The 27357-nt window shown below is 47.3% G+C and overlaps 1 protein-coding gene and 1 pseudogene across 3 annotated transcripts in view; both read left to right on the forward strand.

Annotated features, from left to right (window-relative positions):
- Positions 1–27357, forward strand: part of LOC147424501 (uncharacterized) — a 191214-nt gene that overhangs the window by 149944 nt on the left and 13913 nt on the right. For all 3 annotated transcript variants that reach the window (XM_086499767.1, XM_086499766.1, XM_086499768.1), the window contains exons 8-10: positions 9165–9226; positions 15857–15929; positions 15997–16080. In XM_086499767.1, the coding sequence (XP_086355893.1) occupies positions 9165–9226; positions 15857–15929; positions 15997–16080 (219 nt within the window). The remainder of the gene's footprint in view (positions 1–9164; positions 9227–15856; positions 15930–15996; positions 16081–27357) is intronic.
- On the forward strand, positions 11994–14060 carry LOC147424502 (uncharacterized; annotated as a pseudogene).

Raw genomic sequence — 27357 nt, forward strand, 5'->3', positions numbered from 1 at the left:
AAAGAACAAATAACTTTCTTGAAAGCTTCCCATTTAGTTTCCAATGGCGTGTCATATTGAAGCTTTGTCATCTATAACTTTTGCTCAACCATTTCAATGTACATTGGTGTCCGTTTAAAATCCATGCATAGTGATAATTTCTCTTCCCTTTGGCCGAGATTATCATGCTTAGTTGCTTCTCCACATGAAATGTCAATACATAAGGTCGGGTGATCGTATTCCGAGGTCCATTGGCCAAAGATAAAACTCTTTATACGATACATGATGGCTTCGGAGAGTAGTATATAGTCAATCACATTATCTCCATTATGTTTCCTACATGTAAATCGATTGGTTCCACTCCACAAAGATACACCTTGGCAATGAGCATACCCATGCTATTACACATATGTAAAAGTAACTTTCCATAGTGATCTGGCTCTTTCTCATCCATTGAAGTACGATCATAGAAGTGAACTTCCTCCAACTCCCTTGAAATGTATGGCATATCAAATTGTTGAGTATCATGTTGCAATGTTTTTGTGCGAGTATTTATATCCGCAAATACAATAACATCACCTTCGCCTTTGAAATAAGCAATGTCCTCTTCTAAATCAAAATATGGTTGATCTCTATCCATACAAGCATAAAAGAGGGAATCATAATGAGGAATGTAGCAACCGGCTACAAAAATGGGTGCTCTTTTTGGTGTCATAATTTTCAGCCATACATAACGTTTGTACTTGTCATCTTTCACAATGAATACTAAATCTTTCAATCTTTTCTTAACCATACATGCCACCTCTCCTTACCCTCTTCGTTGCTTGAGATTCTTTGACCACATCAATGACAAGAAGTACAGCATCGTCTTTGCTTGTTAGTTCATCAATGCCAACCGCCGTTTTCCATGGGTATCCATTACAATTCCAAAAGCATATTTTCAATTGTAACTCGGTCTCATAGGTCACTCATCTCTATTTGCTTGAGGGACTTGCCTCCTCCTTGGGCACATTTTCTTCGTGAGAGATCTCCTTGTTTTTCTTGTTCTTTTGCTCATATGCCTTGCGACGCATATTTTGTTGCTTAATAGTACGATCTTCACATACATAACATTTTGTATCCCTCAAATAGATCCAACTATTATCAAGGATAATCTTTCGTTTGGTCTCATCCGGCATGGTGCATATAATTGGCCGTTCTCTCGAGCGAGGAGCTCCTTGCTTACCCACTCTATGTGCTTCATAGACCATAACTCCGGACATGCCAAAGTGGGTTTTGAAGAAATATTCGATAACAATGGCAAGAGAAGAAGGTGTCTCTAATTTGTCTTCGAGAATTCCACGAATAACAATGTTCTTGGAATGTCACTCCCGTTCCTTCAACTCCTCCATATCCACATTCTCAACATTCTTTGTTTGAAGCTTGCATGAGTGAGGAATTAGGAACCACATTGTTACCGCATACATCAGCCCAAAACTTGTTTGTGCATACATTTTTCATGTCACATACATCCCGGCTCATGGTGTCAAATTTCTCCTCTTTCAATACATGGTCATGCTTTACTTTGCTCATGTGCTCCTTCAAAGCATTCAAGTCCACAAGAGAGCGTTTACATTCCTATACTTCCTCTCTAAGTTGCATCAAACGTGTTGTTTGCATCTCAAGTGTCGTCTTGAGATTCTCATTCTCAACCACAAGTATCCTTAGTGTGCCATGCTCAATTGCAAGTGCCCGTAAGTCTTTGGCTTGTTTGTTTACGGTCTCTTGCAACAATACCAAGTATGCCATGATCATGGTTTCCGATTTTGCTAGTTGGGTGGTTATGTTGCTATCTCCACACTTGGGAGATTTTGGATCATTTTCAACAATGGTTGTGGACCTTGCTGAAGAAGAACCCTTGTGAGTGCCGGAAGACATTGTATGTAAAATAAGAGATGAGAGGCAACTTTTTTAAACCTGTTCACTTCATAAATGCTGCTACAGTAACGCCTTCCGTAACTCCAAAAATTTATGTCTTTACATCAATGCGTAGAGGGCATCTGGCTCTTCGATTGAGGCTATAGATCATCCACATCGGAGTTCGGATGAAGAAGTTATGATCAAAAGAGTGAACTGCTGTCTACTAGGTCAAAAAACGAGAGAGAGAGAGAGAGAGAGAGAGAGAGAAAGAAAGAAAGAAAGAAAGAAAGAAAGATTTTTAACGTCTATGTCAGGCCGAAATCGGCCTATGAGACAAATCAAATGTACATGGTGTGTATGTCATCTGTCTATCGGAAAGACAAATGAAACAAAACTGATACAAAACTGAACTGAATGTAGGTAGTGGAGTATCTGAGGAGGGATGGAGCTCTATCTCTAGGGGTATATGCATGTCTATATGCTCAAGGTAGTACAATCATGAGAATGCATCAAGCTATCTAGCTCCATCCTGTACTAATGGGGGGATGTAAGATGTGGTACATGGGCGGGTCTGGTGGCAAGGCCACCCGGATGAAAGCTGTCGGGTCGGGTCGGCCCTCATCTGAGCCACTCGCTCCTCAGTGGCACGGCGCTCCCGGGCTCGGATCTCCTCGATCTGTCGGTGGTGGGAGCTCGCCCCCCCGTAGCCTGTGACCCGTGGTCGTCATCTAGCTCTGCTCACCTCCGCCTGTGGGAGTGTCACTCTCCGAGAGATCATGGAGAGAGAGAGAGAGAGAGAGAGAGAGAGAGAGAGAGAGAGAGAGAGAGAGAGAGAGAGAGAGAGAGAGAGAGAGAGAGAGAGCACCCCTAACGATGGCAAACTGTAGCTCCTCCAAACCCTGACCCTTATCCCACTACCTGTTGTCTTCTCTTGCATCTTCTTCTGTCCGTCGTGCTCCCCCAGCTGTCACCCCACCGTCGCCCTCGCTGCCTGCCGCATGTTTTGTGCGCGTCGCCTCCACTTGCCTTGCTGTACACGTCGCCTCACCATGCGCCGGCTCTGCACGTCGTCTCCGTCTGCGCTTGCTTGTCATCTTTCCTGCTAGGGCTAGCATTTGTCCAAGATTGGTTCCGAGATCGGGACAATCTTGGAGACCCCACGCACGGTAGCTTCAGTTGCAGCCAAGGATGTTGGTGTGCCGTCAGTACGCGTTCTGTTTCGTGACACCCTTACTCTCCCGAAGGTGGTTCTTCTACCTAGGGTGAGTGGGGGATGGTTACGCCAAAGGGTGGAGTATTCGGGACTCCCGAACTAGTGCTTCATCTGTGAGCAGATGGGCCACTTAGCAAAGGCCTGTCCTCGCAGGAGATCTCGACCCACAATGCATGCGCAACCTCCCAAGGCTGAGCATGCCTAGCAGACAGGTACCCAGGACACACAGACTGGTATCTCGACAAAGGCCGGCCGCCGTTGACAGGGACGGGATCGCCACACTGTCCCCCTGGTGGGCGACCTCTTGCAACTTAGTAGCATTGGGTTCCTACAGGGAACCGGTTCGACCCCTTCAACAAGAGCCTCCTAAGGAGGCCCCCTCGACCTCAGCTCCACCACCTCCAGCGCCTCCTCTCTCTCCACCCTCAGACTCAGTTCCGCCTCCTCCTCCTCCCCCTCCCCCCCACCTCCACCCCCACCCCCGCCTGCTCCTCCACTCTCCTCGATAGAGCCCTCAGCCTCATCACCCGACCCATCCCACACACCTCCTTAGACGTAGGGGACTGGACACGCATTTGTAGTGAGACGATCTCTTAGTAATGCTTTCGCTACGAGTCGCATGGCTGGAGAGGGATAGCCCCACCTGAGGACCCCTCTTCTTATTTAGACCTATCCTTTTGCAACAGTCCCTCGTGGTTTGACTAGATTCGACATTCGCAAACGATGGCATTTCTTCGATACAACTTCACATGCTTCCTTGGTGACCCTTCTTCCGACCTGGAGGAAGCTTGCTTTCAAGTTCATGTCCTCTTCTTAGCAGCTCGAGGCACTGAGGCTCTGGATACAGTGGTAGGTTTCTCCTTTCCGTTGTGCGGAAGTGACCATACAAAGTGGACCTTGCACACAGTTCTTGATTGGCTCCAGGTCGAGGCTATTGAGTTCTCACACCACACAGTGGACCTTAGAGTGACAGATCTGGTACAGACACCTTGGCCTTTGGCCAAGTTTAGTGTGATGCTACTGGATGCAGCAGGTTGCAAGCACATTGTGGTGCACTTGTTTGTTGCCACTATGTGCCCCCCTTGCTATGTATTTGTACATGAGGATTCTTGGACAGAAGATGCAGCCTTACAGATTGCACGCTTGGCTTGGGCCTAGGTGGGACAGTCACTTCAGTTGCGTTTGTCTAGAGGTCGCTCGGATGCTGATTACTCCCCATCCAAGCCGGCCTCTAAGATAGCGACGTTGGCTGCTGTTGTAGCATCTGTTTTCTCTCACTAACTCCATGAGGATCGTCTCATGGAATGTGCGGGGATTAGGAGGGCCCCAATTTCAGCGTCAGAGGGGTTGGTTGCGTCAGGAGCGTCAACAATGCATTGTGGGTGGTGAGATTGATATTCTTATGCTACAGGAGCATCATCTTTGTGAGAGCCGCATTAGACGATGTGGTCAGAGTTTGCGTGGTTGCTATGAGACATTTTGGTTAGCTGCATTTGGACCTAGAGGTATCTAGGGAGGGATATGTACGGCTATTGCAGACTCATGGCAGTAGGCCATCGTGGGTAGAGGTATTATTATGCCAGGCAGAGCTTAGTGGATTACTATGCAGGTTCAGGGTTGCCTCATGGGTTTTCTGAACATATATGCGTTCAATGTGGCAAGTGGATGAGCAGAGTTTTGGGCCCATGTTGTTGAGTCTTTGCCTCATGCAGAGCAGTGATGTGTTGGGGGGGAACTTCAACATGTTGGAGGACCCTCTGACAGGATTGGAGGTGGCCATGCTACTATGCATGGGGCTGAGTTGGAAGCTTGGAAGCGGCTATGTATGACTTTGAGGGTTTCTGATGTTTGGCAGCACTCAGGCTTTGTGAGGCCCCCAGACAGCCGGTCTTTCTTTCGCTCTGACCGCAGAGGAGGAGGAGTGAATCTATCTCGGATACATCGCTTCTACGCCAGTGACCACATTTGTGACATGGGGTATTTGTTTGCATCTTGGCAGGGACTACTTTTTCCGACCATGCTCTAGTGATTCTCACCGTGACAGACAAACAGAGGAGGGGGGGTGGGATGCTGCGCATCCCAGAGAGGATCTTGTTGGATCAAGAGCTTAGAGAGCGAGGTGCGGCACTTTGGACTGAGAGCTTGGACACGCAAGACACCCCTATGGCCTCTGGACTGGCTGAGCTTAGTCGCTTCTTCCTCTAGGAGTCTGCAGCTCAGTTGGATGCAGCCAGGGAGGTGGAGAAGCATCTTTGACGTGGCATTGTTTCCTTGCAGAGGATGCAAGCGCAACATCTAGACGGTCTTGGGTTGGAGGGGCAGATGCAGCAAGCTAGACAGGAGTTGGCTAGCATTGAGGAGCAACATCATGAGTTTTCCTTCCATCGGCAGGCATCTCAGTGGACCCAGGTGGGTGACAAAGTTACTAGGGAGTTTTTTAAGACAGTGGGGCCATGCCATGCGCATTTGGACCTGGAGGTATCTAGGGAGGGATATGTACGACTATTGCAGACTCATGGCAGCAGACCATTGTGGGTAGAGGTATTTCTGTGCCATGCAGAGCTAAGTGGATTACTATGCAGGTTCAGGGTTGCCTCATGGGTTTCCTGAACATATATACGTTCAATGTGGCAAGTGCACGAGCAGAGTTTTGGGCCCATGTTGTTGAGTCTTTTCCGCATGCAGAGCTGTGGTGTGTTGGGGGGGACTTCAACATGTTGGAGGACCCCTCTGACAGGATTGGAGGTGGCCATGCTATTGTGCATGGGGCTGAGTTGGCAGCTTGGAAGCGGTTATGTATGGCTTTGAGGGTTTCTGATGTTTGGTAGCACTCGGGCTTTGTGAGGCCCCCAGACAGCCTGTCTTTCTCTCGCTCTAACCGTAGAGGAGGAGGAGTGAATCTATCTCGGATAAATTGCTTCTACGCCAGTGACCACATTTGTGACATGGGGGTATCTGTTTGATCTTGGCAGGGACTACTTTTTTTCGACCATGCGTCAGTGATTCTCACCATGACAGACAAACAAAGGAGAGGGGGTGCGATGTTGCGCATCCCAGAGAGGATCTTGTTGGATCAAGAGCTTAGAGAGCGAGTGGAGGCACTTTGGACTGAGAGCTTGGACATACAAGACACCCCTATTGGTAGAGTGGCCTCTGTAACTATTGAGCTTAGTCGCTTCTTCCTCTAGGAGTCTGCAGCTCGCTTGGCTGCAGCCAGGGAGGCAAAGAAGCGTCTTCGACGTGGCATTGTTTCCTTCTAAAGGATGCAAGAGCAGCATCGAGACAGTCCTTTGTTGGAGGAGCAGATGCAGCAGGCTAGACAGGAGTTGGCTAACATTGAGGAGCAACGTCATGAGTTTGCCTTCCATCGGTAGGCATCTCAGTGGACCTCGGTGGGTGACAGAGTTACTAGGGAGTTTTTTGAGAGAGTGGGGCCACGCCATGCGCACACCAGTGTTAGTCTGTTGAGGAGACCCAACGGATCAATGGCTTCAGAGCTTGAGGATATGCGTGCGGTTGCAAGTGACTTTTACCGTGACCTGTTGTCAGTTGAGCCTCAGTGAGAGCGCCAGGATGCATGCAGAGAGCAAGTTTAGGCACAGATGCGTTGCCTTGTTACCGGGGAGATGCGACAGAGACTTGAGCTTCCCCTTCAGGTAGAGGAGCTCCATGAAGCCCTCAGAGCACTCCCCCTAGGTAGTTGTTGAGGGGAGGATGGTTTGACTCTCAGCTTCTTTTTGGAGTACTGGGACTTGGTTCAGATCTTTGCAGCGCATTCCAGTACATTTTGCACACTTGCGAGATGCCTAACAGCATGAGTGAGGGCTTGATCTACCTAATTCCCAAGGAGGGAGTCTCCTTGGATGAGATTCGATAGTGGCGACCCATTACCATCCTCAACTCATCCTACAAAATTCTAGGCTCTAGCAAAGGCTCTGAGCTTGGGGATTCAGCCACTTCTAGAGAGCATTATACATGGGACCTAGACAGGTTTTTTCAAGGAGTAGTATCCTTGACAACATCTTCACTTTTTGGGAGGCGTCTGCCCTCGTACGTCTCTGAGGAGAGGATCTAGTGATACTCATTCTCGATTTTGAGAAGGCCTACGAGAGAGTTGACTGGGACTTGTGGATTTCAGATGAGATGACACCCCTACAACTAAAGAATAGAGCCAGAGAGTTGGTCAAAGTCAAAGAAGCAAGGAAGCAAGAAAAATGGGTAGCTTACAGAGGAGGAAAAGCTATCATTAGAGATTTCAAGAGTCCACCACCCTTCTCAAACACATGGACTTGACACTTGTAGCATCTAGACACCATAAGCACATGGTGATTTATACCATTGTAATGTTTCTCTCTCATGAGTCAAGAGAGTTTTGAGGTTGGGGTGCACATCAACATGCACATTTTTATACCCAAACTTGATTGCAGAAAAAGATGTATCCGATTTGTCCCATGGGTCGACTTCAGCCTCTAGTGGACGTTAAAATTTTCTTGCTTAGTTGTTGCAGTTCCTATTTATGTGTTGCTATTGAGTTTTTGCTTGGGTGTCCAAGCTTGTTACCGAAAGGGGTGCCAGCCTTTGGAGCCAATGCATTTGGTAGCAGAACTCTGTCGCTTCGTGTCCTGTGTGTGTGTGTGTGTGTGTGTGTGTGTGTGTGTGTGTGTGTGTAACCCGCTTGGACACCGAAGCGAGAAATCAATAGCAACACACAAACAGAAGCTGCAACAACTGAACTCTTTGTGTGTGTGTGTAACAGGCTCGGACACCGAATCGAGAAATCAATAGCAACACATGAACAGAAGCTGCAACAGCTGAACTTGTGAGAGAGAGAGAGAGAGAGAGAGAGAGAGATGAAATGATGTACTCACATCTTCAAAAGGCCAAAATGACCTATCAGATCAATCCGTTACAAACTGGTGAATCTGATACCATGTCTGGGTACAAAAAAAGAAAGAAGAGATACTAAAATGAAGCTAGAAGTGCTACTATCTGGAACTATGTGGGGTATGTGTGACCACTGTCCAAAAAATAAGTATGTGTGACCACTGATACAATGGCTGCCCAATAGAAGAGGATGATATAACGGGGATTCACATGGGTGATGAATCCACCCTCATCTATACTTTGGATGTCCAGATAGTATGGCTCGAATCCGCTGCTGTAGTCTCTATTGGTGCTGTGAGGCTCCCGTGGGCATCTTTATCTATCTCCCTAGCTCCAATGCTTGGTCAATGAGAGGACCGCAGGTGTGAGTGTGAGCTGAGCTTTGCAGTGGTGGCTGCTCCTCTATCCCTGGTGAAGAAATCAGTAATGAGAGAGAGAGAGAGAGAGAGAGAGAGAGAGAGAGAGAGAGAGAGAGAGAGAGAGAGAGAGAGAGAGAGAGAAATGAAATGAAATGAAATGTTATATTAACGTCTTCAAAAGGCCAAAATGACCTATGAGACCAATCAGTTACAAAATAGTGAATCTAATACCATGTCTGGGTACAAAAGAACTAGAAAAGAACTAGAAGTGGAACAAAATACTACTGCTACTACTACAATCTAAAACTACGTGGGTGTAGCAGCTGATACAATAGGTACCCGGTAAACTGGATGTAACAGTGTGTGAAACAAAGATGGAAGAAATGGTGAGGATCCATCCTCATCTGCACTCTAGATGTCGAGAGAGTATGGCTCGAATCTTCTGTTGTAGTCTCCGTCGATGCTGTGTAGCTCCTCTCCTCAGTCGCGGTTGTCTGTATCTCTGTAGCTCCAATGCTCGGCCGATGAGAGTGCCAGTAGTGGTCGAATGAGTGTGGGACGAGCTCTGCAGTGGTGGCTGCTCCTCTGGCTGTCCCATATCTAGTGAAAAGAAATCTGTAATGTGTCTCTGGGACTGCCTCTCTCTAGCTCTCCCGAGTAAAGTGTCTCTATACCTGTGTAACTCAAGTAGATATAGTCCAAGACATCTCTGATCCTCATAACTCATGACCCTAGATAGAGAGAGAGAGAGTATATTTAAAGAAGGTTGATGTTTGAAACAATGAAGAGCACTTGGCACTCTAATCAGCTTGAAATTTTTTGCTTTGAAGGTAGAGGCAGCGCTCAAGATGGGAGCGTATGGTGTGATGGTAGGCCGTGCATCCTATAACAGGTATGCTCTCCAACTGACCACTGTTCAAGGCAGTACAATTGAATTTCTAAGGCAGTACAAATGTAGTTTTATGTTTGTTTCTTGTTATTGAGCTTTCTGCTTTTGTCTTGGCTTTTGCTACCTGCATGTTCTCATGACAATTACTTGCACTCGCCCACTTTTTCTTGGACGCGACCGACACAATCAAAGTGTAAGAGATGAAGGAGGAACTCTCTCTCTCTCTCTCTCTCTCTCTCTCTCTCTCTCTCTCTCTCTCTCTCTCTCTCGGAGGCTATGGAGCATCGTTGAGCAACATCGAGCATGCCCTCCCAAGGAGCTGACTAAGGAGAATATTGAGGCCATACTCCAAAGACCCATGAGTGAGTTCATGAGACGATCACCATTGTATAATTTCTCCATTGTACACCTCATTAGCCCCCATGTGATTCTACCCCTCCCCATATTTTTGAGATGATGTATTATGTGATGATGATGATGAGGATGTAGGGTAGGCTTACATACCTACCCAGTCTACGCACCTCATATTTATTTTTCTATGTTCTTCAGACATTGTACTAGTCGCACATGGATGTAACCTTTGGTCTCATAGGTCATTTTGGTCTTTTAAAGACGTTAATATAACATTTCTTTTTATTTCATACCTATGGGACCACACTAAAGATGGCTACCTGGAATTGTAATGGGTCTATGAGGTTGGACGTGGGTGCATTTGAGGACAGTTTCAAAGACAAAGATATTGTATTCTTCTCAGAGACTCATCAAGCCCCTGGACAGGTAATGCCACCTGTGATGGGATACAGATGGGAGACAGCTCACAGGACAAATGCGAGATCTGAGCATGGGAGTAGAGGTTCAGGAGGAGTAGCAGTGCTATTCAGAGAGGAACTACAACCATAACTGCATATTGTACGAAGAGATGATCATGCTAGATATATGTGGGTGAGATTGAGAGCTGACACAGGTCGATTCCTATATATTGCCATATGTTACTTTCCTCCCAGTACATCCGTGTATGCTGCATCCAGAGGGCAGTCGCCTTTCTCTATTCTAGATGATGACATATGGGAGTTTTCTAGGGATGGTGACATCATTCTCCTAGGGGACTTCAATGCCCGAACGGGCAACTCGCAGACAGTCTTCTACGACACTTCAGATGAGATGCTTAGAGAGCTCGATGTGCGTGAGTCGGGACTTAACAGATGCTCAGATGACAGAGAGCAGACGGAGTATGGGAGATACCTCATGGAAATGACGACTACACATGGATTAGCCATACTTAATGGCTTACAGCGATTTCCCGAAGCAGCCGGTTTCACATGCTTTCCACACAGACATGGGGCCAGTACAATGGATTATGTTATGACACAACCGAGCTTTGTCCCCTGCATTCAGGATTTCAAAGTGGGAGCCAGGCCAATGGGCATAGCAGTAGATCATGCTCTCTTGACACTGTCCGTTAAATTTCAGTATAGTACAACCCAGACATCAGGAGGCAGGTCACAAACCCGCTATACATTTACACCAGAGACTGATTTCGTTTATACAGAGGAGATCTGGGACCGTCTATTGGAAGGCACAGCTGGCACAAATGGTACAGGCCTCTCAGTGGAGGAGTGCACCACTCTACTGACTGAGACACTGCATGGGGCTGCATCAGTGGCATAACCACACACTCAGCCTGGCAAGAGACGACATTCTGGGAGCATGCCCCAGAATAGTTGGTATGATGAGGAGTGCAGAGAGATGAGAGCCCAGCTTTAGAGGGATCTTCTTTTAGGAGTCATCACTTACAAATAGTCTCGGATTACTTTCCGACGCCTTGTGCGACGGAAGAAGCGAGCTTACCTAGCTCAGATGGAGCGAGACTTATATCAGATGTTCTTGAGTAGGGACTCAGGAGATGCATGGTGACTCTTCTATGAGCACTCCCCTCCACCAGTGATTACTTCACCTGATGTGTGGGGCCAATATGCGACATCATTATATACGGTTCCTGGACAAGAACCCCTTCTAGCCTTGCCCAGCTACGAGCACTTTCTTTACACCTGAGATGGTACAAAGGGCCATCAACAGGATGAGGACCGGGAAGGCATATGATCATGACGGTCTAGTAGCGGAGCACTTTATACATGCCAGGGATATGCTGATGGAGGTTCTCGCAGTGTTGTTCAATCGTGCCATGTGTGAGGGATTACGTGAGACTTGGAGGTTGTCTAATATTGTGCCCATCTTCAAGGCTGGTGACCCTACAGAGCTTGGGAACTACCGCACTATTATGGTTGGACATACATTGGCACGGTTGTATGCATCTATTCTGGAGAAACACTCGAGTAATTGGGCAGAAGGCGAGGGTGTACGAGCAAAGGGTCAGGCCGGCTTCACTTAGGGCCATCATTGAGAAGGGTAGAGCACATGGGAGACGGATCTGTTGTAGCTTTGTGGATTTTCGCAAAGCATTTGACATGGTACCAAGAGCTCGATTGATGCGCAGACTGCAGGAGATGGGGGTGCCCATAGAGGTTATTTGGGGGATTATGGCTTTGTATAGATCAGTGGTGGGATATGTACGCACTCCGGAAGGGGTATCTGATTTAGTTCACTCTACTATTGGAGTGAAACAGGGCTGCCCATTGTCTCCTACTCTATTTGGTATGTATGTTGATGAGGTGTCCGATTACATTGACAGAAATGAAATGAAATGAAATGAAATGATATATTAACGTCTACAAGAGGCCAAAATGACCTATGAGACCAACTGATTACAATGATGGGTGACAGGGGTGCCGAGCTGGCAAGGACGTGGATCCCATTGTTGCTATATGCTGATGGTATTGTGCTGATATCTGACTCACCAGAAGGTATGCAACGACAGTTGGATGCACTACGCAGTTTTGCAGAGGATAGTGGACTGTGTGTAAACCTAGGTAAAACCAAGGTTATGGTGTTTAACACCACACCACAATGGGTCAGGAGATCAGTACCTACTTTCAAATATGGTCAGGAGATTGTGGAGTATATAGATGCATACACCTACCTGGGGGTAATCTTTACTGGGCCGAGATTTTCTTTGAGAAGAGCAGCAAAGACTAGACTAACTAGAGCTGGGGCGGCTCTGGGAGGAATGGAGAGGATGTGTTCGTAGATTCAGTTCGAAGAACCTAGGACAAAGTTATGGCTCTTTGATACTTAGGTTGCCTCTACTTTGTTATATGGGATGCAGGTTTGGGGACCTTCTATAGGCCAGGATGGTTGGAGGCGTATGGAGAAGCCCCTGGTATCTATGATCTCTCGGCTGATTAGAGCCAAGGTTTCCGTACCGCATGATATCATTCAAGCGGAATTAGCTGCCCCTCCTATGGAGATTGAGGCGCTTACTAGATCAGTCTCCTTTGTACACAGTCTGTGGGATACTACCAGAGACAGATATGCGAGGGTGGCTCTAGAGTCCTCCAGACAATTAGCTCTTAATGGGGATACATCATGCTGGTATGCACAGATGGCATCATGGTTTCAGACACATGGTTTCACCATGGACAGGTTGCCTCCTTTTCAATACTCTCTACAGGCACCCTTGAGGTCTCTGACACGGGTAGAGATTAATAGACTCATTCGTCAGGATCTGATCCAGCTGGACACGAGGAGGACATGGATAGAGCCGTTACAGGAGTTGGGCACGAAGATGGCTTTCTATAGAGAGCATCTTCTCCACCTCACGGGGGGTGGGTTTGTGATTTGACCTAGCTATATGGACACACATCTTTCGCATGGTTTGCGTTGTGCCATTGGCCAGATACGCACGTCCTCTCATCAGCTCGAGATTGAGACTGGCAGATTCAGAGGGACACCAGCAGATAGCAGGATATGCCCCTTATGCCATCTAGAACCAGAGACAGAAGTACATTACATATGTCATTGCACGATGTACTATGAGATACGAGGCCGTTTTCTTTGTCTATGCAGAGAAGGGTTTGGGCCTCTATCTAGGGTCATGAGTTATGAGGATCAAAGATGTCTTGAGCTATATCTACTTAAGTTACACATGCATAGAGAAACTTTATTTAGGAGAGCTGAAGAGAGACATCCCCATAGACAGATCACAGATTTCTTTACACTAGATATTGTACACCCAGAAGAACAGACAGAGGAGCAACCAACGGTGGAGAGGTCTACCCGCACTAGTGGCATTCTCATAGACCGAGCATTGGAGCTAGGGAGATCTAGACGACCCCGATGGAGAAGAGGAGCTACACAGTTTCGAAGGAGGCTACAGCAAAGGATTCAAGCCATACTCTTTCGTCGTCCAGAGTGCAGATGAAGATGGATCTCTACTCCCCTCCCATATTGTCTTCACATTGTACTGCTTAGTTTAGGGTCCCGCAGTATTTATATTTTGTTATCCTAGTTTAATTTATTTTGTTAATCTGACTTTGTATCAGATACACCGCATTGTAACTTTCTGGTCTCATAGGTCACTTTGGCCTTTTGAAGACGTTAATATAATATTTCATTTCGTTTCTCTCTCTCTCTCTCTCTCTCTCTCTCTCTCTCTCTCTCTCTCTCTCTCTCTCTCTCTCTCTCTCTCTCTCTCTCTCACACACACACACACACACACACACACACACACACACAAAAAAAGAGATCTCCATACTTCCTTCCAATGTCGAATAATTGTAAAGGTGCTCGAGTCCCAATTACTGCCCCAATTGCTATTGAAGCGACAACTAAGGATCCTGCACGCTGTTCTGCTGGTACCTGCGCGCTGCTCCCCCAGTCCCCCACATTGCTGGTTTTGCTGCTCCTGCTGCTGCTCCATTGCAGCCCCACCGACCTTTAGCTGCTGCATTAATGATCTGCTTGCAACCAGGTGCTGCCCCCACCCCCATCCCCCCTTGCTGCTGCCGCCCCTACACACACACACACACACACACACACACATTGCACATTGCACTTTCACATCACACATTACCCACATTGCACATTGCACCCCCCGTTGCCCCCCTCATTGCACATTGCCCATACACACCTACCCACATCCATAACCCTATCTTTCATCATGACTCCCCCTCAACACTTGAGTCACGAAAGACAACCGAACAAATCAAAAAAGCTCCGAGATGGCAAAAGGAGGAGTGACCAAGGAGGAATTAGCCAAGATGGACGACAAGCTCAATGCCACAATCAAGGAGAACAAGAAGATGGTGGATTCGACCATCAACACTATCATTAACCGTCTCTCCAAGCTCGAGAAGGAAGTGGAAGCCTTGAATAAGGAGAAAGAGGAATGGGTCAAAGAAAGACGAGGAGACAAGGAAGGAGCTCGCGATGTGGAAGGAGGCCCGAGAAGGATGGAAAAAGGAGGAGGAGGAGGTGCAAGAACAAATGGCCATCCTCAAAGCTTCAATCGTATCCCTTACCCCCGAGGAAGGTGAAATAAACAATGCAACCAAAGAGGGCATCAAGGAAGAACTCACCAAAGCTCTCACCGAAAGCTTGGAAGACAAGCTCGAGGCCACAAAGGAAGGGTGGGTGGAGGTGGTCAAGAAGAACCTTAAAAAAGAAGCAAAAGAGGACGCCCAAAGGAGCGCGTAGGCGCCAGCAAAACAGCGCGCAGGCAACAACAGGCAGTGAGGGTGGTGGGCGCGGCGCGAGGAGGCAGGAGGGGTGGAGAGAGAGAGAGAGAGAGAGAGAGAGAGAGAGAGAGAGAGAGAGAGAGAGAGAGAGAGAGAGAGAGTACGAAGCGGCAGAGTTCTCAAAGACTGGCGCCCCTTTGTGTGTTTCTTTCTTGATTGATGATCACAAAAGTACAATGGCTGGGAGTGCTCCTCTCTGCAGTGCTGCCACAGTTGATTTGCCAAAGAGAGCCTGCTAGGCGCTTATTTATAGGTTACATGGGCCCCTAAAAACTGGGCGCCCAAAGTGCTTTTCATTTGCTCAGAAATCCTGTGTGAAAAGCTCCCCTAGATATGGCCATACGAACTGCCACATGACAATCCGCAAATGGCAGTGCAATTCACACTGCTTGCGCATAAATGACCCAGGGGTAAGGCCGTCCTCACCAGCAGAGCTTCATCATGACAAAGCCCTCAAAGCAACTAATAGCTCAATCTCTGAAAGGGGCCATCGTTTGTTGATAATTGAGATAAAAAGTTGGGAGACGCTTGGTTCCTGCTTCCCCAAACACACCATTCTACTCACTCATTGGCAAATTTGCTTTGTTGCATAAATCGCAATCAAGCCTACAAGTGATACTGAAGTACTTGAAGTCACACATTGGCCTAGGACACGCCCAATAGTGACAATTGACATTGCAGGCTACACAGCTTGCAACAAAGATGATCATCAAAGAACTGTCTTAAGGTCAGCAACACAAGTAAAGACAAAGAAAGTAGCAGTCTCCATTCGGTAACTAAAGAGCAAGAGGAATGATGACATTTATCGAAGACATGTTGCTCTCATACAGACCTATTCTGATTTCGCAATTTTTAACGTCAACATAATGAATCCAATTCTATTTTGAAAATGAACTATTAGAGTCAGAATCTAGGGTAAATCCGGTCTTAGTAAGATTTTCACTTTGATCATTCGTATCATGGCATCGTGCTTACTCTGCCTGTGTGTCTTCAATTGCAGCCCCTGGTCATTACTTGCACACGTAGATTCTGAGTTTTATGGGGTTCAAAGACCTGCAACAACTAGGAATGAGGTACTTTTGTTTCATACCCCTTTTTTCCACCCAAAAAAATATGCATAACCTAAGATTATATCTGCAGATTTTAAATGCTTATGAGGAGTATGCTGATTCAGTCCTTGGAAAATATGGACCTGGAAAACCAAGTATCAGGCATACTGTGAAGGTGAGTTTTATTGAGGTTATTCAAGCACTTACAGCTTGATAATTTGAAGGCAAGGTCCTCAATAACTGGTATGGAACTTTCATTGCTCGTTAAATTTGGTAAGTTGGCATGCAACATTCCGTCACGCTTTTGCTACATCTTCGCAAAATTAGTATGGGCTTTCAAGCTCAGCTCTAGTCCTTTTCTGAGTTGCTGGTCATGCGTGATCTTGAAATTTAGTGACACATTCATAATGAACCATGCGAGCATGTGCTGTAATGTTTAACTTTCATTGTAGCATCAAACCCTTGGGTGATTAGGTTGGATCTCTTTGTAATCCCATGTTTTCTCCACTCAGGATACTTAATTGTGTAATCTTGAGTGATGCTCCCAAGGCATGAGGACCATTATGTACTATGGTCAACATCCCACATACGAACACACAATATCGCAATGTTGCATGACTTGCGTGTGTGCGCTCATGCACATATACATGTGCATATACGCGCATGCATGCACTGCACTTACATGAGTCTCTCTCTCTCTCTCTCTCTCTCTCTCTCTCTCTCTCTCTCATGAGACAATTATTGGGAGAGTACAGACAGCAGAGGGTCTTTCGACCCCATTCACTCTACTATTGGGGTGAAGCAGGGATGCCCACTTTCTCCGACTTTGTTTGTATATTGATGAGATTTCTGACTATATTGAGACTGCACAGGATAGAGGGCCCAGTTGTCAGGTAAATGGATACCACTTTTGCTTTTTGCCAATGATATTGTGCTTATTTCAGACTCTCCAGACGGTATGAGATGCGTTAAATGCTTATGCACATGATAGTGGGCTCTCCATCAACCTTGGCAAAACCAAGGTGATGGTATTTAACACTACAAGGCAGTGGGTCAGGAGATCAGCACGAGATAGTGGAGTATGTAAACTCTCATGCGTATCTTGGTGTCGTATTCAGTGGGCCCACTTTCTCTATGAGAGGTGCTGCAGAGGCGAAATTGACAAGGGGATATGCAACATTAGTAGGACTAGAGAGAATATGTTCACAGGTGCAATTTCAGGAGCCACACACTAAGCTGTGGCTATTTGACAATTTGGTCACTTCTACCATGCTTTATGGGGGCCTGGCCTGGATCATCATAGTAGATCAGGGCACACATACGATGGATGGAGATCCATGGAGAGACCACTTGTATCCATGATCTCCAGGCTGATCTAGGCGAAAGCCTCAATGCCACATGAGATATCAGAGCTGAGATGAGTGCACCACCGATTGTAGTGGAGGCTCTTGCTAGATCAGTGTCTTTCATTCATAGCACATGGGGGCTACCACGCAAAAGATATGCATGACACGCACTTGAGTCATTGCGACAACTAGCGAGTGAGGGTGATACTTCATGTTGGTTTTCACAGATATCATCTTGGTTTGAGCTGCATGGTTTTAGTATGGACAAGCTGGCCCCTTTTCAGTATTCCCTGGATGCACCATCCCTTACCTTAACACATTCAGAGATTAGCAGGATTATCAGACATGATCTCATTGGGCTGGATACTAGGACTTGGCTGTCTACGTCACATGAGTTGGGGACGAAGATGTCTTTTTATCGAGACCATCTTCTCTGCACGAGAGATGTCACGCCCCAAGTATATGGACACCTACGAGGAGAGATTACGACAGGTTTGCCAGAGACAAAGGAGCACTATATGTGCCAATGCACAGCATACTATGAGATCCGTGGGTGTTTTCATTGTTTATTCAGAGAGGGCTTTGGCCCCTTATCCCACATCATGGATTACTATGATCAGAGGTTCCTAGGTCTCTTCTTGCTGGAGATCCGTAGACTCAGAGAAACTACCGTTAGGAGTAGAGGACCTATACATAGAGGATCCATACAGAGGTGGATCACTACGTTTTACAGAGGGACTACCTGGGATGGCCCACTACCAAGTTACTCAGTCACACTCTCATTGGGGCATCCATCTTGATCGAACCACCCAGCTTGGCCGCTTGCAACGCCGGAGGATGCGACGATCTTCGTATTGTAGACGAGGTCTACATTAGAGGTTATGAAGCATCATTGAGCGACACGAGAGCCCCCCCCCCCCCCCCCCCCCACCTGAGAGCTGACCATGGAGGACATTGATGCCACACTGCAAAGACCCATGAGAGAGTTCATGGGATGATCACCATTGTCTGCTTTCTCCATTGTGCACCTCATAAGCCCTGGCCCCTCATGTGATTGCACACCTAGGATGTAGGCTAGGCTTACATACCTACCCACTCTAGGTACCCTCATTTATTTTTATCTTTATGTTCCCCAAACATTGTACTAGAGTCACACATGGATGTAGCTTTTTGGTCTCATACGTCATTTTGGCCTTTTGAAGATGTTAATATAACATTTCATCTGTGTGTGTGTGTGTGTGTGGGGGGGGGGGGGGGGGGGGGGGGGGGGCGGGGGGGGGGGGGGGGGGGGGGGGTTTGTATTCTGTGTACATAAGAGACCTCGGGAGATGCTCAATGGCCTATCACCCAGAGAAAGTACAAAAGTGGGATAACAATGTGTAGGCTATGTAAACATCAAGGTGGTCTGTACGATGAATGTAAAATGAACCGTTGTGGGGGTGCATAATGCCACATGATCTGGGCATGATCCCAACGGAAAAGAGCTGACGACCTCGCCCATGTGTGAAGAAAGACGCATCGACGCTGCTCCGCTGCCCTGGAGTAGCCGACTGATGGATCCTATTACAACTATTTTGCCCAAATGGTTGTCCAAATGGTGACGTAAGGGAAGACTGTGAGTGGGCACGTCGAGCCTTCCCCATGGTCCAAAGCGTGATGTTGCATATCATGGTGAAAATTGTGTTTCCCGAGCAAAAATCTAACTGGTGACTTGCATTTGGGATCATTTGTAGAGTGCCCGTTCTGTATCCTGAGGGAGTAAGCAGGAAGATCGGATCTGTCGGTGGCAAGTCCTGAAAAAAGGTGTCACTCCGGAAAGTGCAAAAGCCATGCAACTACCCCCACGTCACGGATAACAATGTGTAGGCTATGTAAACATCAAGGTGGTCTGTACGATGAATGTAAAATGAACCGTTGTGGGGGTGCATAATGCCACATGATCTGGGCATGATCCCAACGGAAAAGAGCTGACGACCTCGCCCATGTGTGAAGAAAGACGCATCGACGCTGCTCCGCTGCCCTGGAGTAGCCGACTGATGGATCCTATTACAACTATTTTGCCCAAATGGTTGTCCAAATGGTGACGTAAGGGAAGACTGTGAGTGGGCACGTCGAGCCTTCCCCATGGTCCAAAGCGTGATGTTGCATATCATGGTGAAAATTGTGTTTCCCGAGCAAAAATCTAACTGGTGACTTGCATTTGGGATCATTTGTAGAGTGCCCGTTCTGTATCCTGAGGGAGTAAGCAGGAAGATCGGATCTGTCGGTGGCAAGTCCTGAAAAAAGGTGTCACTCCGGAAAGTGCAAAAGCCATGCAACTACCCCCACGTCACGAAGCTATCATGGATACCCACTCTAATCAACAAACAACAAACTATCATCCACACTAGCTGCGCATATGGACAAACCCAGAAACAATGCCTCAAAGACTCAGGCTCTGAAGCACACCTCTGACAAGTCGGATCATGATTAGTGATTGCCGACCAAGCACCAACATGCAATCCTGCATGTGCTATCATCCACATTAAAAAAAATATCCTACGGCTGCTCTGCAGGGCCTAGATGGATGAGCAAAACTGTCGTTGGAAAGCTGGGAAAATACGTTGATCTTGCCATACCTCTGATTGGCATGGAAGGTGAGGCGGGTGTCAGGTCTACAAAAGAAGCCTCCCCCCAAGGGAGACAATGTACTCAAAAAGGATAGAGGGGTTCCATCATCACTCCACGAAGGCCACTGCCACTCACCGGGATCCCAATGCAACTAAACAAGGGGCTTTCTCTGCCAAAGCTATAGTCTCCAAAGTGGTGCCTCCTTAGTAGTGAAAACAGGGTCAACACATGATCTCTAGAAAGAGCCTACCACTCTAACTTGCTGTCAATGGGCAGTCAACTGTTGATCATGTGGAACCTCACCTTGAAACTTCAGTCTGATGTGACGTCCATGATGGCTAGTCTTAGCAATGCTAAATACTAGAGTCCCTTGCTGAGGAACAATCACATATCCCGAGTGAGGATCGGAGTACACCCACCATCCTTGATGAGAAGTAAAAGAGTATGTCCCCTGATGAAGGCATGCTAGTCCGGTGAAATAGCTTCATTAATCTCTCATACGGGTAGCAACCCCTCCGCGGATCCCATAGGTAGCTCCAATAACCTATGCCCCAACTTATGAAGGATCTGACCAATGGTGTAAAGAGCTTGTTGACCCAGGGAACTTCATATTGACAACCATGCGATTGAAACATGGTGCCCCTAGGATAACATCCTCATGTTAGAGAGTAGGGATGAAAAAGTCTTCTTTGTCAACGTAGCTTTGGACATGAAATCTCAATTTTCCAATCAAGGGCGTAACGGAGGCTTGCTCGCCCTTGAAAGCTCCATCAGTAGTTACAGTATCTCCCATCTCAAAAGCTTGTATGCCCAGCTTTGTGGCCAACTCCGTTGATATGAAGTTGTGAGTAGAGCCAGGATAAAAAAGGATGAAGGCATCATGCTCCCTGCAGTCATCCCACCTAGCTGAGTCAATGTGAGTCCTCTCACCTAGCTGACGGCCTTCTCAATCTGTCACATGAGCATTCCTTACAAGTGGCTGCCTCGCTACCTCCTCAACACAAGAAGGCAGGTGTCAAATCAAAGCAAGACCTAATTCCTTCCAAATCCACAGCAAGCAGCTCATAATGGTGACAAATGGGACGTATTCAAGGGTGCATATGTGCAGATGAATGTGATGGTAGGGCGGCAAACACAGGCAGTATCTAGAGATCCAAAACGAGGAGAGGTTTGTGACAAAGCATGGTGCAGAAACTGTTTCCACTCTGCCTTGGAAACAATCCGTGTACTATGAGCTTCACAAGCAATGCTTTGCTCTGCATCTCTGGATCAATAATCCCAAACCTCCCTCCTCTCTGACTGTGTCCCAATGGACTAGTGGTCGAGTGTCAGTAGAGCCATCTAGGCCACCCCACAAAAAGTTGAGTACAAGGCACCTCAAACGTGCCATGATGGAAGAGCGAAGAGTCATGCAGGATGTGGTGAACCAAGCCATCGCAAGAAGAATCTAATTCACCACAAGAGCTCTAGCCTCTGCCAGCCAAAGATAATTGCAAGGATGACCAATGGCAAAGTTTCTTCCTCATAGACTATAGTATGGGCGCAACTGCTCAACTGACACATCAATGCTGACATGGAAACCCAAACATCTACAAGTCTGACCTCTAGGTAGCCAAGTGAAATTATCTTGTGCACCCCACTGACAATCCTCATGCACTCCTACAAGAAAACCAAAAGACTTGTGCCAATTGATGAGAGCATCATTAGCCAAGCAAAAGGTAGCAAGAGCATCCGATAGACTGTCCAAGGTGGGTGTGTCATAACGTACAAAGAGCATAGTGTCATCTACATACTCCTGATCCAACAAATCTGGCGAGTCAGCCAAAGGCATAGTAATACCTCTCAATTGGGGGGTCCTGTGGCGTAAGAAGAGAGACATGGCCTTAGCTAAAGATAGAAAGAAGTGGGCTGCCAGGGGACATCCCTATCGGATTGAACGAGACAGAGAAAAGCGCCGTCCAATGTGAGCTCTAATTGTGACAACGTTGGAAGCAATATTGTATAATGTAGATACACCTCTAATCCACTACAAGGGGAAACTCATGCTTTGAATAGTGCCCTCCAAGAAACGCCAATCTACTCTATCATAAGCCTTCTCAAAATCAAGAAGCATGAATGCTATAAGGTGATCTGTCTGACGAGCCCCTTTGACTGCCTCATAGAAAGTGAAGATGCTATCCAAAATATAGCGGTCCTGCACAAAACCTGTCTGTGAAGCATGGATGAGATCATGCATAACGGGTTTCGAGCACATACTGATCATGCAAGGAAAGATCTTATTCACGGAAGACATGAGAGTGATCGGTCTCCACTTTTAGAGAGACGATGTATCCCCGCCTTTTGGTATAAGAGAAGTAAGTCACGAACACATGGAGGTAGGCATCTCTCCTGTGTCAAATAGGTGCTGTAAACCAGAGAGCACAACAGGGTTGAGATCATCTCAGGACTCAGAAAGAAACGTCTAGTCAGTCCATCCTTTCCAGGACAAGAGGCACCATCTAGGCCAACCACTGCGTCATGCATCTCCTGCATAGAGAAGTGGGCTAGTAACTCATGGCACATGGCCTCTGTAACCACAGGCTGTACATGAGACCAGACCTCTTCTCTGGCACGCAAAATATCATGAGTAAGCTTATCAACAATAATAAATGCTCAAAATAATCTGAAGGTATGTCAAGGACCTCATCAAGATCCGTATGTAACTTGTCTGTAGAATCACGTAAGGCTCTAATGGAAGTACCTTGGGACGCTCCCTGAAGTGTGCCAAGAAATCCTTATTCATCCTATCCGCTTTGGATTTCCATGTCGAGACTGAAGCATGATAGGCGATTTTGGACCTCTCAGTCTAAATGTGACTAAGTGTCTCTTCGGCATCAACCTCGCGCTCTCCCAGGAACTCATCTCTTGAAAACTCCTCGGGCCGCCAGTGTATGCGACTCAAACGGTCCTATAACTCACGCTCCCTGTCGTTGTCTATCTGCAAGCCTCGGAAGACGCACTGGTGCATGTAACCAGATGGATGTGGGATCTATAGAACCAATGCGTGTTCAAACATCCTCAATCAACTCAGACAATGAAGCATCCTCTAACATCAAGTCAGGTATGAGTGATCCTCGTCTAGGCATAGAGGAAGTCAAATCTCACATGCACAGAAGCTAGGGCATGATTAGAGAGCATTGTGCGAGGCCAAATTGTAACTGTCCCAAGAACCCACATAATATCTATCTAGTGCTCTAGCAGATGACCTGCCTTCCTTTTAAAACCCCACCAAAAACTGCAATGACAATGAAGTGCAAACCACAGATGAAGCATGCCAGGCATCTATATACAAAATGGAATCTATCCCAAGCATCTCTCTCTCTCTCTCTCTCTCTCTCTCTCTCTCTCTCTCTCTCTCTCTCTCTCTCTCTCTCTCTCTCTCTCTCTCTCTCTCTCTCTCTCTCTTTTTGGAAAAATCAGGGCTGCATATTATTGAGTACAATATAATCCCCAACGGATGCCAAAATAGCTTATCACGTGGGGTGTACAAGCTGAATGTAAGGGTGTGAGCCACTATAGTGACAACTCGATTAGAACAATCTCATGGTGGTCTGTGTGATGAGTGGAGGAGAAACCACGGAGGGGGGGCATAATGCCATGTAATCTGACCACCTGTAAGTGTGAAGAAGAGTGGAGATCGGGCCCAACGCCGGAGGAAGGCAAATCGACGAACCTCGGCTGCACTAGATGTACCTGAGGAAGAATCCCACTACCAAATCAGGGTGTGAATGATGTCCAGCCAAATGGCAGTGAGGGTATCCGGAAGGAGCTGTGGAGCCGCACTGAGAATGTGAAGACAACGAGCTCTCCAAACATTCCATAGTGTAATGCTAGTGATGATTGAAAAGATTTCATCACGTGTCTGAGGATCCCCCTGCCAAGCAATCTGTGGTAACATAGCCAAAGTCCCTCGCCGATAACCAGTCGAGGTAAGCATAAGAGTTGGATCTGTGTCTGAGCCCTTGTAGAAAAGATGCGGTCCGGGCATCGGCATCAACCATGAGACAAATCCCCAAGTGAGAAATCCATGCTGAACACCGGCTATGCTAAGTAAAAAGCAAATTGCTAGCCACACTACATGTGAAGACAAGCATGACCAAAGACAATGTGCAGGTGACTCAGGAGGTCGCAAAGGACAGCGAGTACATAACGGATCATGACACATAGTAGTTAGCCAAGTCCCAACTGGAAGTCCTGCATGTGCAATCATCCACATGAGAAAAGAAATACGACCAGCCGCATGTAAACCCCAGATGGCTGACCAAAACTGCTGTAGATAGGCATGGGAGAGGCTTGAATGTAACCAAAAACGCATACGAGTGGGCTGCTCTAGGTGCTGTCTCATCAATGCTAATCTTCCAATTCTGACAGTGTACTCAAAGAATGATATAGGTGCACCGGTGGGGTTAGAGTGAGGCCAATGCCACTCTCCTGGGTCCCAATAGAGCTGAGATAGGGCACGACCCTCCCACACCCAAAGCCTCCAAAGTGCGGCATCAGCGGAAGCGAAACGGGGTCAACACAACGACGCTTCCCGCGGGAGCCAACTACTCGTATGGCCTCCCATCGAGCGCCGGGGTAGACAAGGTGTGGAGAGGCGGTAGCATATGTCAATCTAGCATGAATCCCTTGAGAGTAGTCAGTATCAACTGTGAACATCATGGTGTCTAAACGAACTAATAAGAGAGTGCTCTGAGCAAAGAGACCTTCCGAGCCACTATGTGGAGGCATCTGAACCGTGCCTCGCATGACTGCGTCCCACTATGAAGGAACCGCGGAGTCAATCTCAAGCAGTCTGTCTGTTACCCCACGACCAATGTCATAATGTTCTGCCACAAAATCTGCATCCAGCATACGTGTCTCATGAAACAACCGCATAGAGGCAACAGGGCCTGTGTCCCAAGCAGCCCAATCAATGTGAGTCCTCTCTCCAAGCTGACGGGGTGGATTAACCGAAGAATCAAGAACTGTATCATTCCAAATGAGAGGTTGGCGCTCAATCTCCTCACGACATGAGGGAGGTGAGCGTATGATAGCCCGTCGCATGGAAACCCAAATCTGAAGGAGCGATCGGATGAAGGGTGAGAGAGTGCTGGTGAACAAGGGGGCATCCGTAAAGAGAAAACGATACCTTGCATGCCAAGTATGACCATCTCTAGTGCCGAGGCGTGGAGTCGCTGTGGAAAGAGCGGCCTGAAGAAGCATCTTCCAAGGTTCTTGGCCGGGAAAAAGACCCCGAACAATAAGCTTGGTAAGAAGGGCGCGGCTCTGTAATTCTGGATCAATTATGCCAAGGCCTCCCTCTGACCTAGGACGAATAATCGTGGACCAGCGAACTCGAGCACGAGTATCAGTAGTCCCATCTGTGCCACTCCATAAAAAGTTCCGCACTAGTCTGCGGAGCTGAGCAATCACACCAGAATGTAGCATCCAACAAGAGGCCGTATACCATACTGTAGCCAGAATGACCTGGTTGGCGACCAATGCACGGCCAGCCAACGACAGATGACGTGAAGACCAATGACATAGCTTCCTGCGAATAGACTGTAGTACGGGTGCAAACTGCTGCTGTGAGGAAACGTCAAAACCAACCTGAAAGCCCAGATATCTGCATGTCTGACCCGGTTGCAGCCATGTGAAACCATCAGTTACCCCCCAAGTAGGTATGTCATCACTGCCAACCAGTAACCCATAGGATTTATGCCAGTTAATGCGTGCACCACTGGCAATGCAAAAAACCTCCAGGGCCTCCCGCATGGCATCAAGAGCTGCTAGCAAATAGCGCAACATGAGCATAGTGTCATCAGCAAACTCCTGATGGATAAGGTCCGGAGCTGAAGGTACTGGCATGGTCAAGCCACAAAATGCATGACTCTGAGCTCGAAGAAAGTCGGACATAGTCTCTCCTACAAACAGATACAGATATGCTGTTAAAGGACAACCCTAACAGACAGATCGAGAAAGCTCAAAACTGCGACTGACACGACCACCAATAGTAATAGGACTGCTGGCGGTCTTGAAGAGAGCGGAAATGCCTGAGATCCATCTCGAAGGGAAACCCATCCTGGCTAATGATCCTTCGAGAAACTCCCACTCAACACGATCATACGCTTTCTCGAAGTCAAGGATGAAAAAAGCGAGAGGTTGAGAAGATGATCTGGCCCACTCTACTGCCTCATAAAAAGTGAAGATATTATCCAGTATGCATGGATCCATGACAAAGCGTGTCTGAGAAGTATGAATAATATCTGGTAAGAACGGTCACAAGCAATGGCTGATCAATAACGCTAATATCTTATAGACCGAAGGGAGTAGGGTAATAGGTCTCCACTGACGGAGCTGAGTGGTGTCACCCCCTTTCGGAATAAGAGATATGAGACCTGAACAAAGATCCAGATGCATATATCCTGATGCAAAGATGTCGTGACATCCGCGAAGCAGTGGTATATGCAATACATCCCAATAAGTCAAAAAGAAAGCTCTAGTGAGGCCATCCTCTCCTGGACAGGAAGATGGATCTAGGCTCTCGATAGCAGCATGAAGCTCTGCAAGTGTGAATGGAGCCAACAAGATCTCTGCCATAGTGTCTGTACAACGGCGTCGGGTGTGATGCCAGATCTGCTCACGGGCAAGTAAAACCTCAGTAGTGCGTACATCAGCAGTGAACAATGTCTCAAAATAATCTGCAGACATATCAAGAATAGCATCAGGATTCATATGTAGTGTTCCCTGAGCATCGCACAAAGTCCGAAGGGTGGTGCCAGGAGGGCGCTCTTTATGCGCAGCGAAGAAGTCCTTATTCATTCGATCAGCTTTAGCTATCCAATGAGATACTGAAGCATGATATGTGAACTCAGACCTAGCCTCCTGTACGCGACGAATTTCCTCTGTGAGCTCTGTCTGTCTAGCAGCGAGATAAGCATCCTGAGGCCACTCCTCAAGCAAGCGCTGTGTAAAACCAAGTGGAATGTGGAGATCAGACTCGCGTACTCTTAACTGACGATGAATAATAGTGGTCTGATCACGGCAATAAATACTAGACTGAGTAATGCAGTGGGCAAGGAACTCTCCAAGGGGACCACAATAAGAAGCACGCGTGGACCATAAGTCACGAATCTGCTGCTGCAAAACTTCAGTGGTGAGAACACTGTCAGGGATGCGGCAGCCTCGTCTCTGTGCAGAGGATCTAGTAAAGGAGATAAACAATGAGATGGGTAAATATTTGGAGAGGCTGGTCCCTCTCCAAATAGTAGTAAATCCACCTAGAGCTGCTGCCCAAGGGCCAATGTAAAAACGATCAAGTCGCTCTAATAATCTTCCTTGTTGTCTCTGAAACCCCCACGAGTAATGAAGTGTAGCAGGGTGGTGACCAAAAGAGGGTATGTGCCAGGCGTCAACACCTTGAATAGCTAGAAGAAATCGATCCCAAGTTGGCTGCTCATCGGGAGAAATGGATG

The sequence above is a fragment of the Adiantum capillus-veneris genome, chromosome 25 (genome assembly GCF_014529385.1).
Source record: "Adiantum capillus-veneris isolate H3 chromosome 25, ASM1452938v2, whole genome shotgun sequence".
NCBI lineage: Eukaryota > Viridiplantae > Streptophyta > Polypodiopsida > Polypodiales > Pteridaceae > Adiantum > Adiantum capillus-veneris.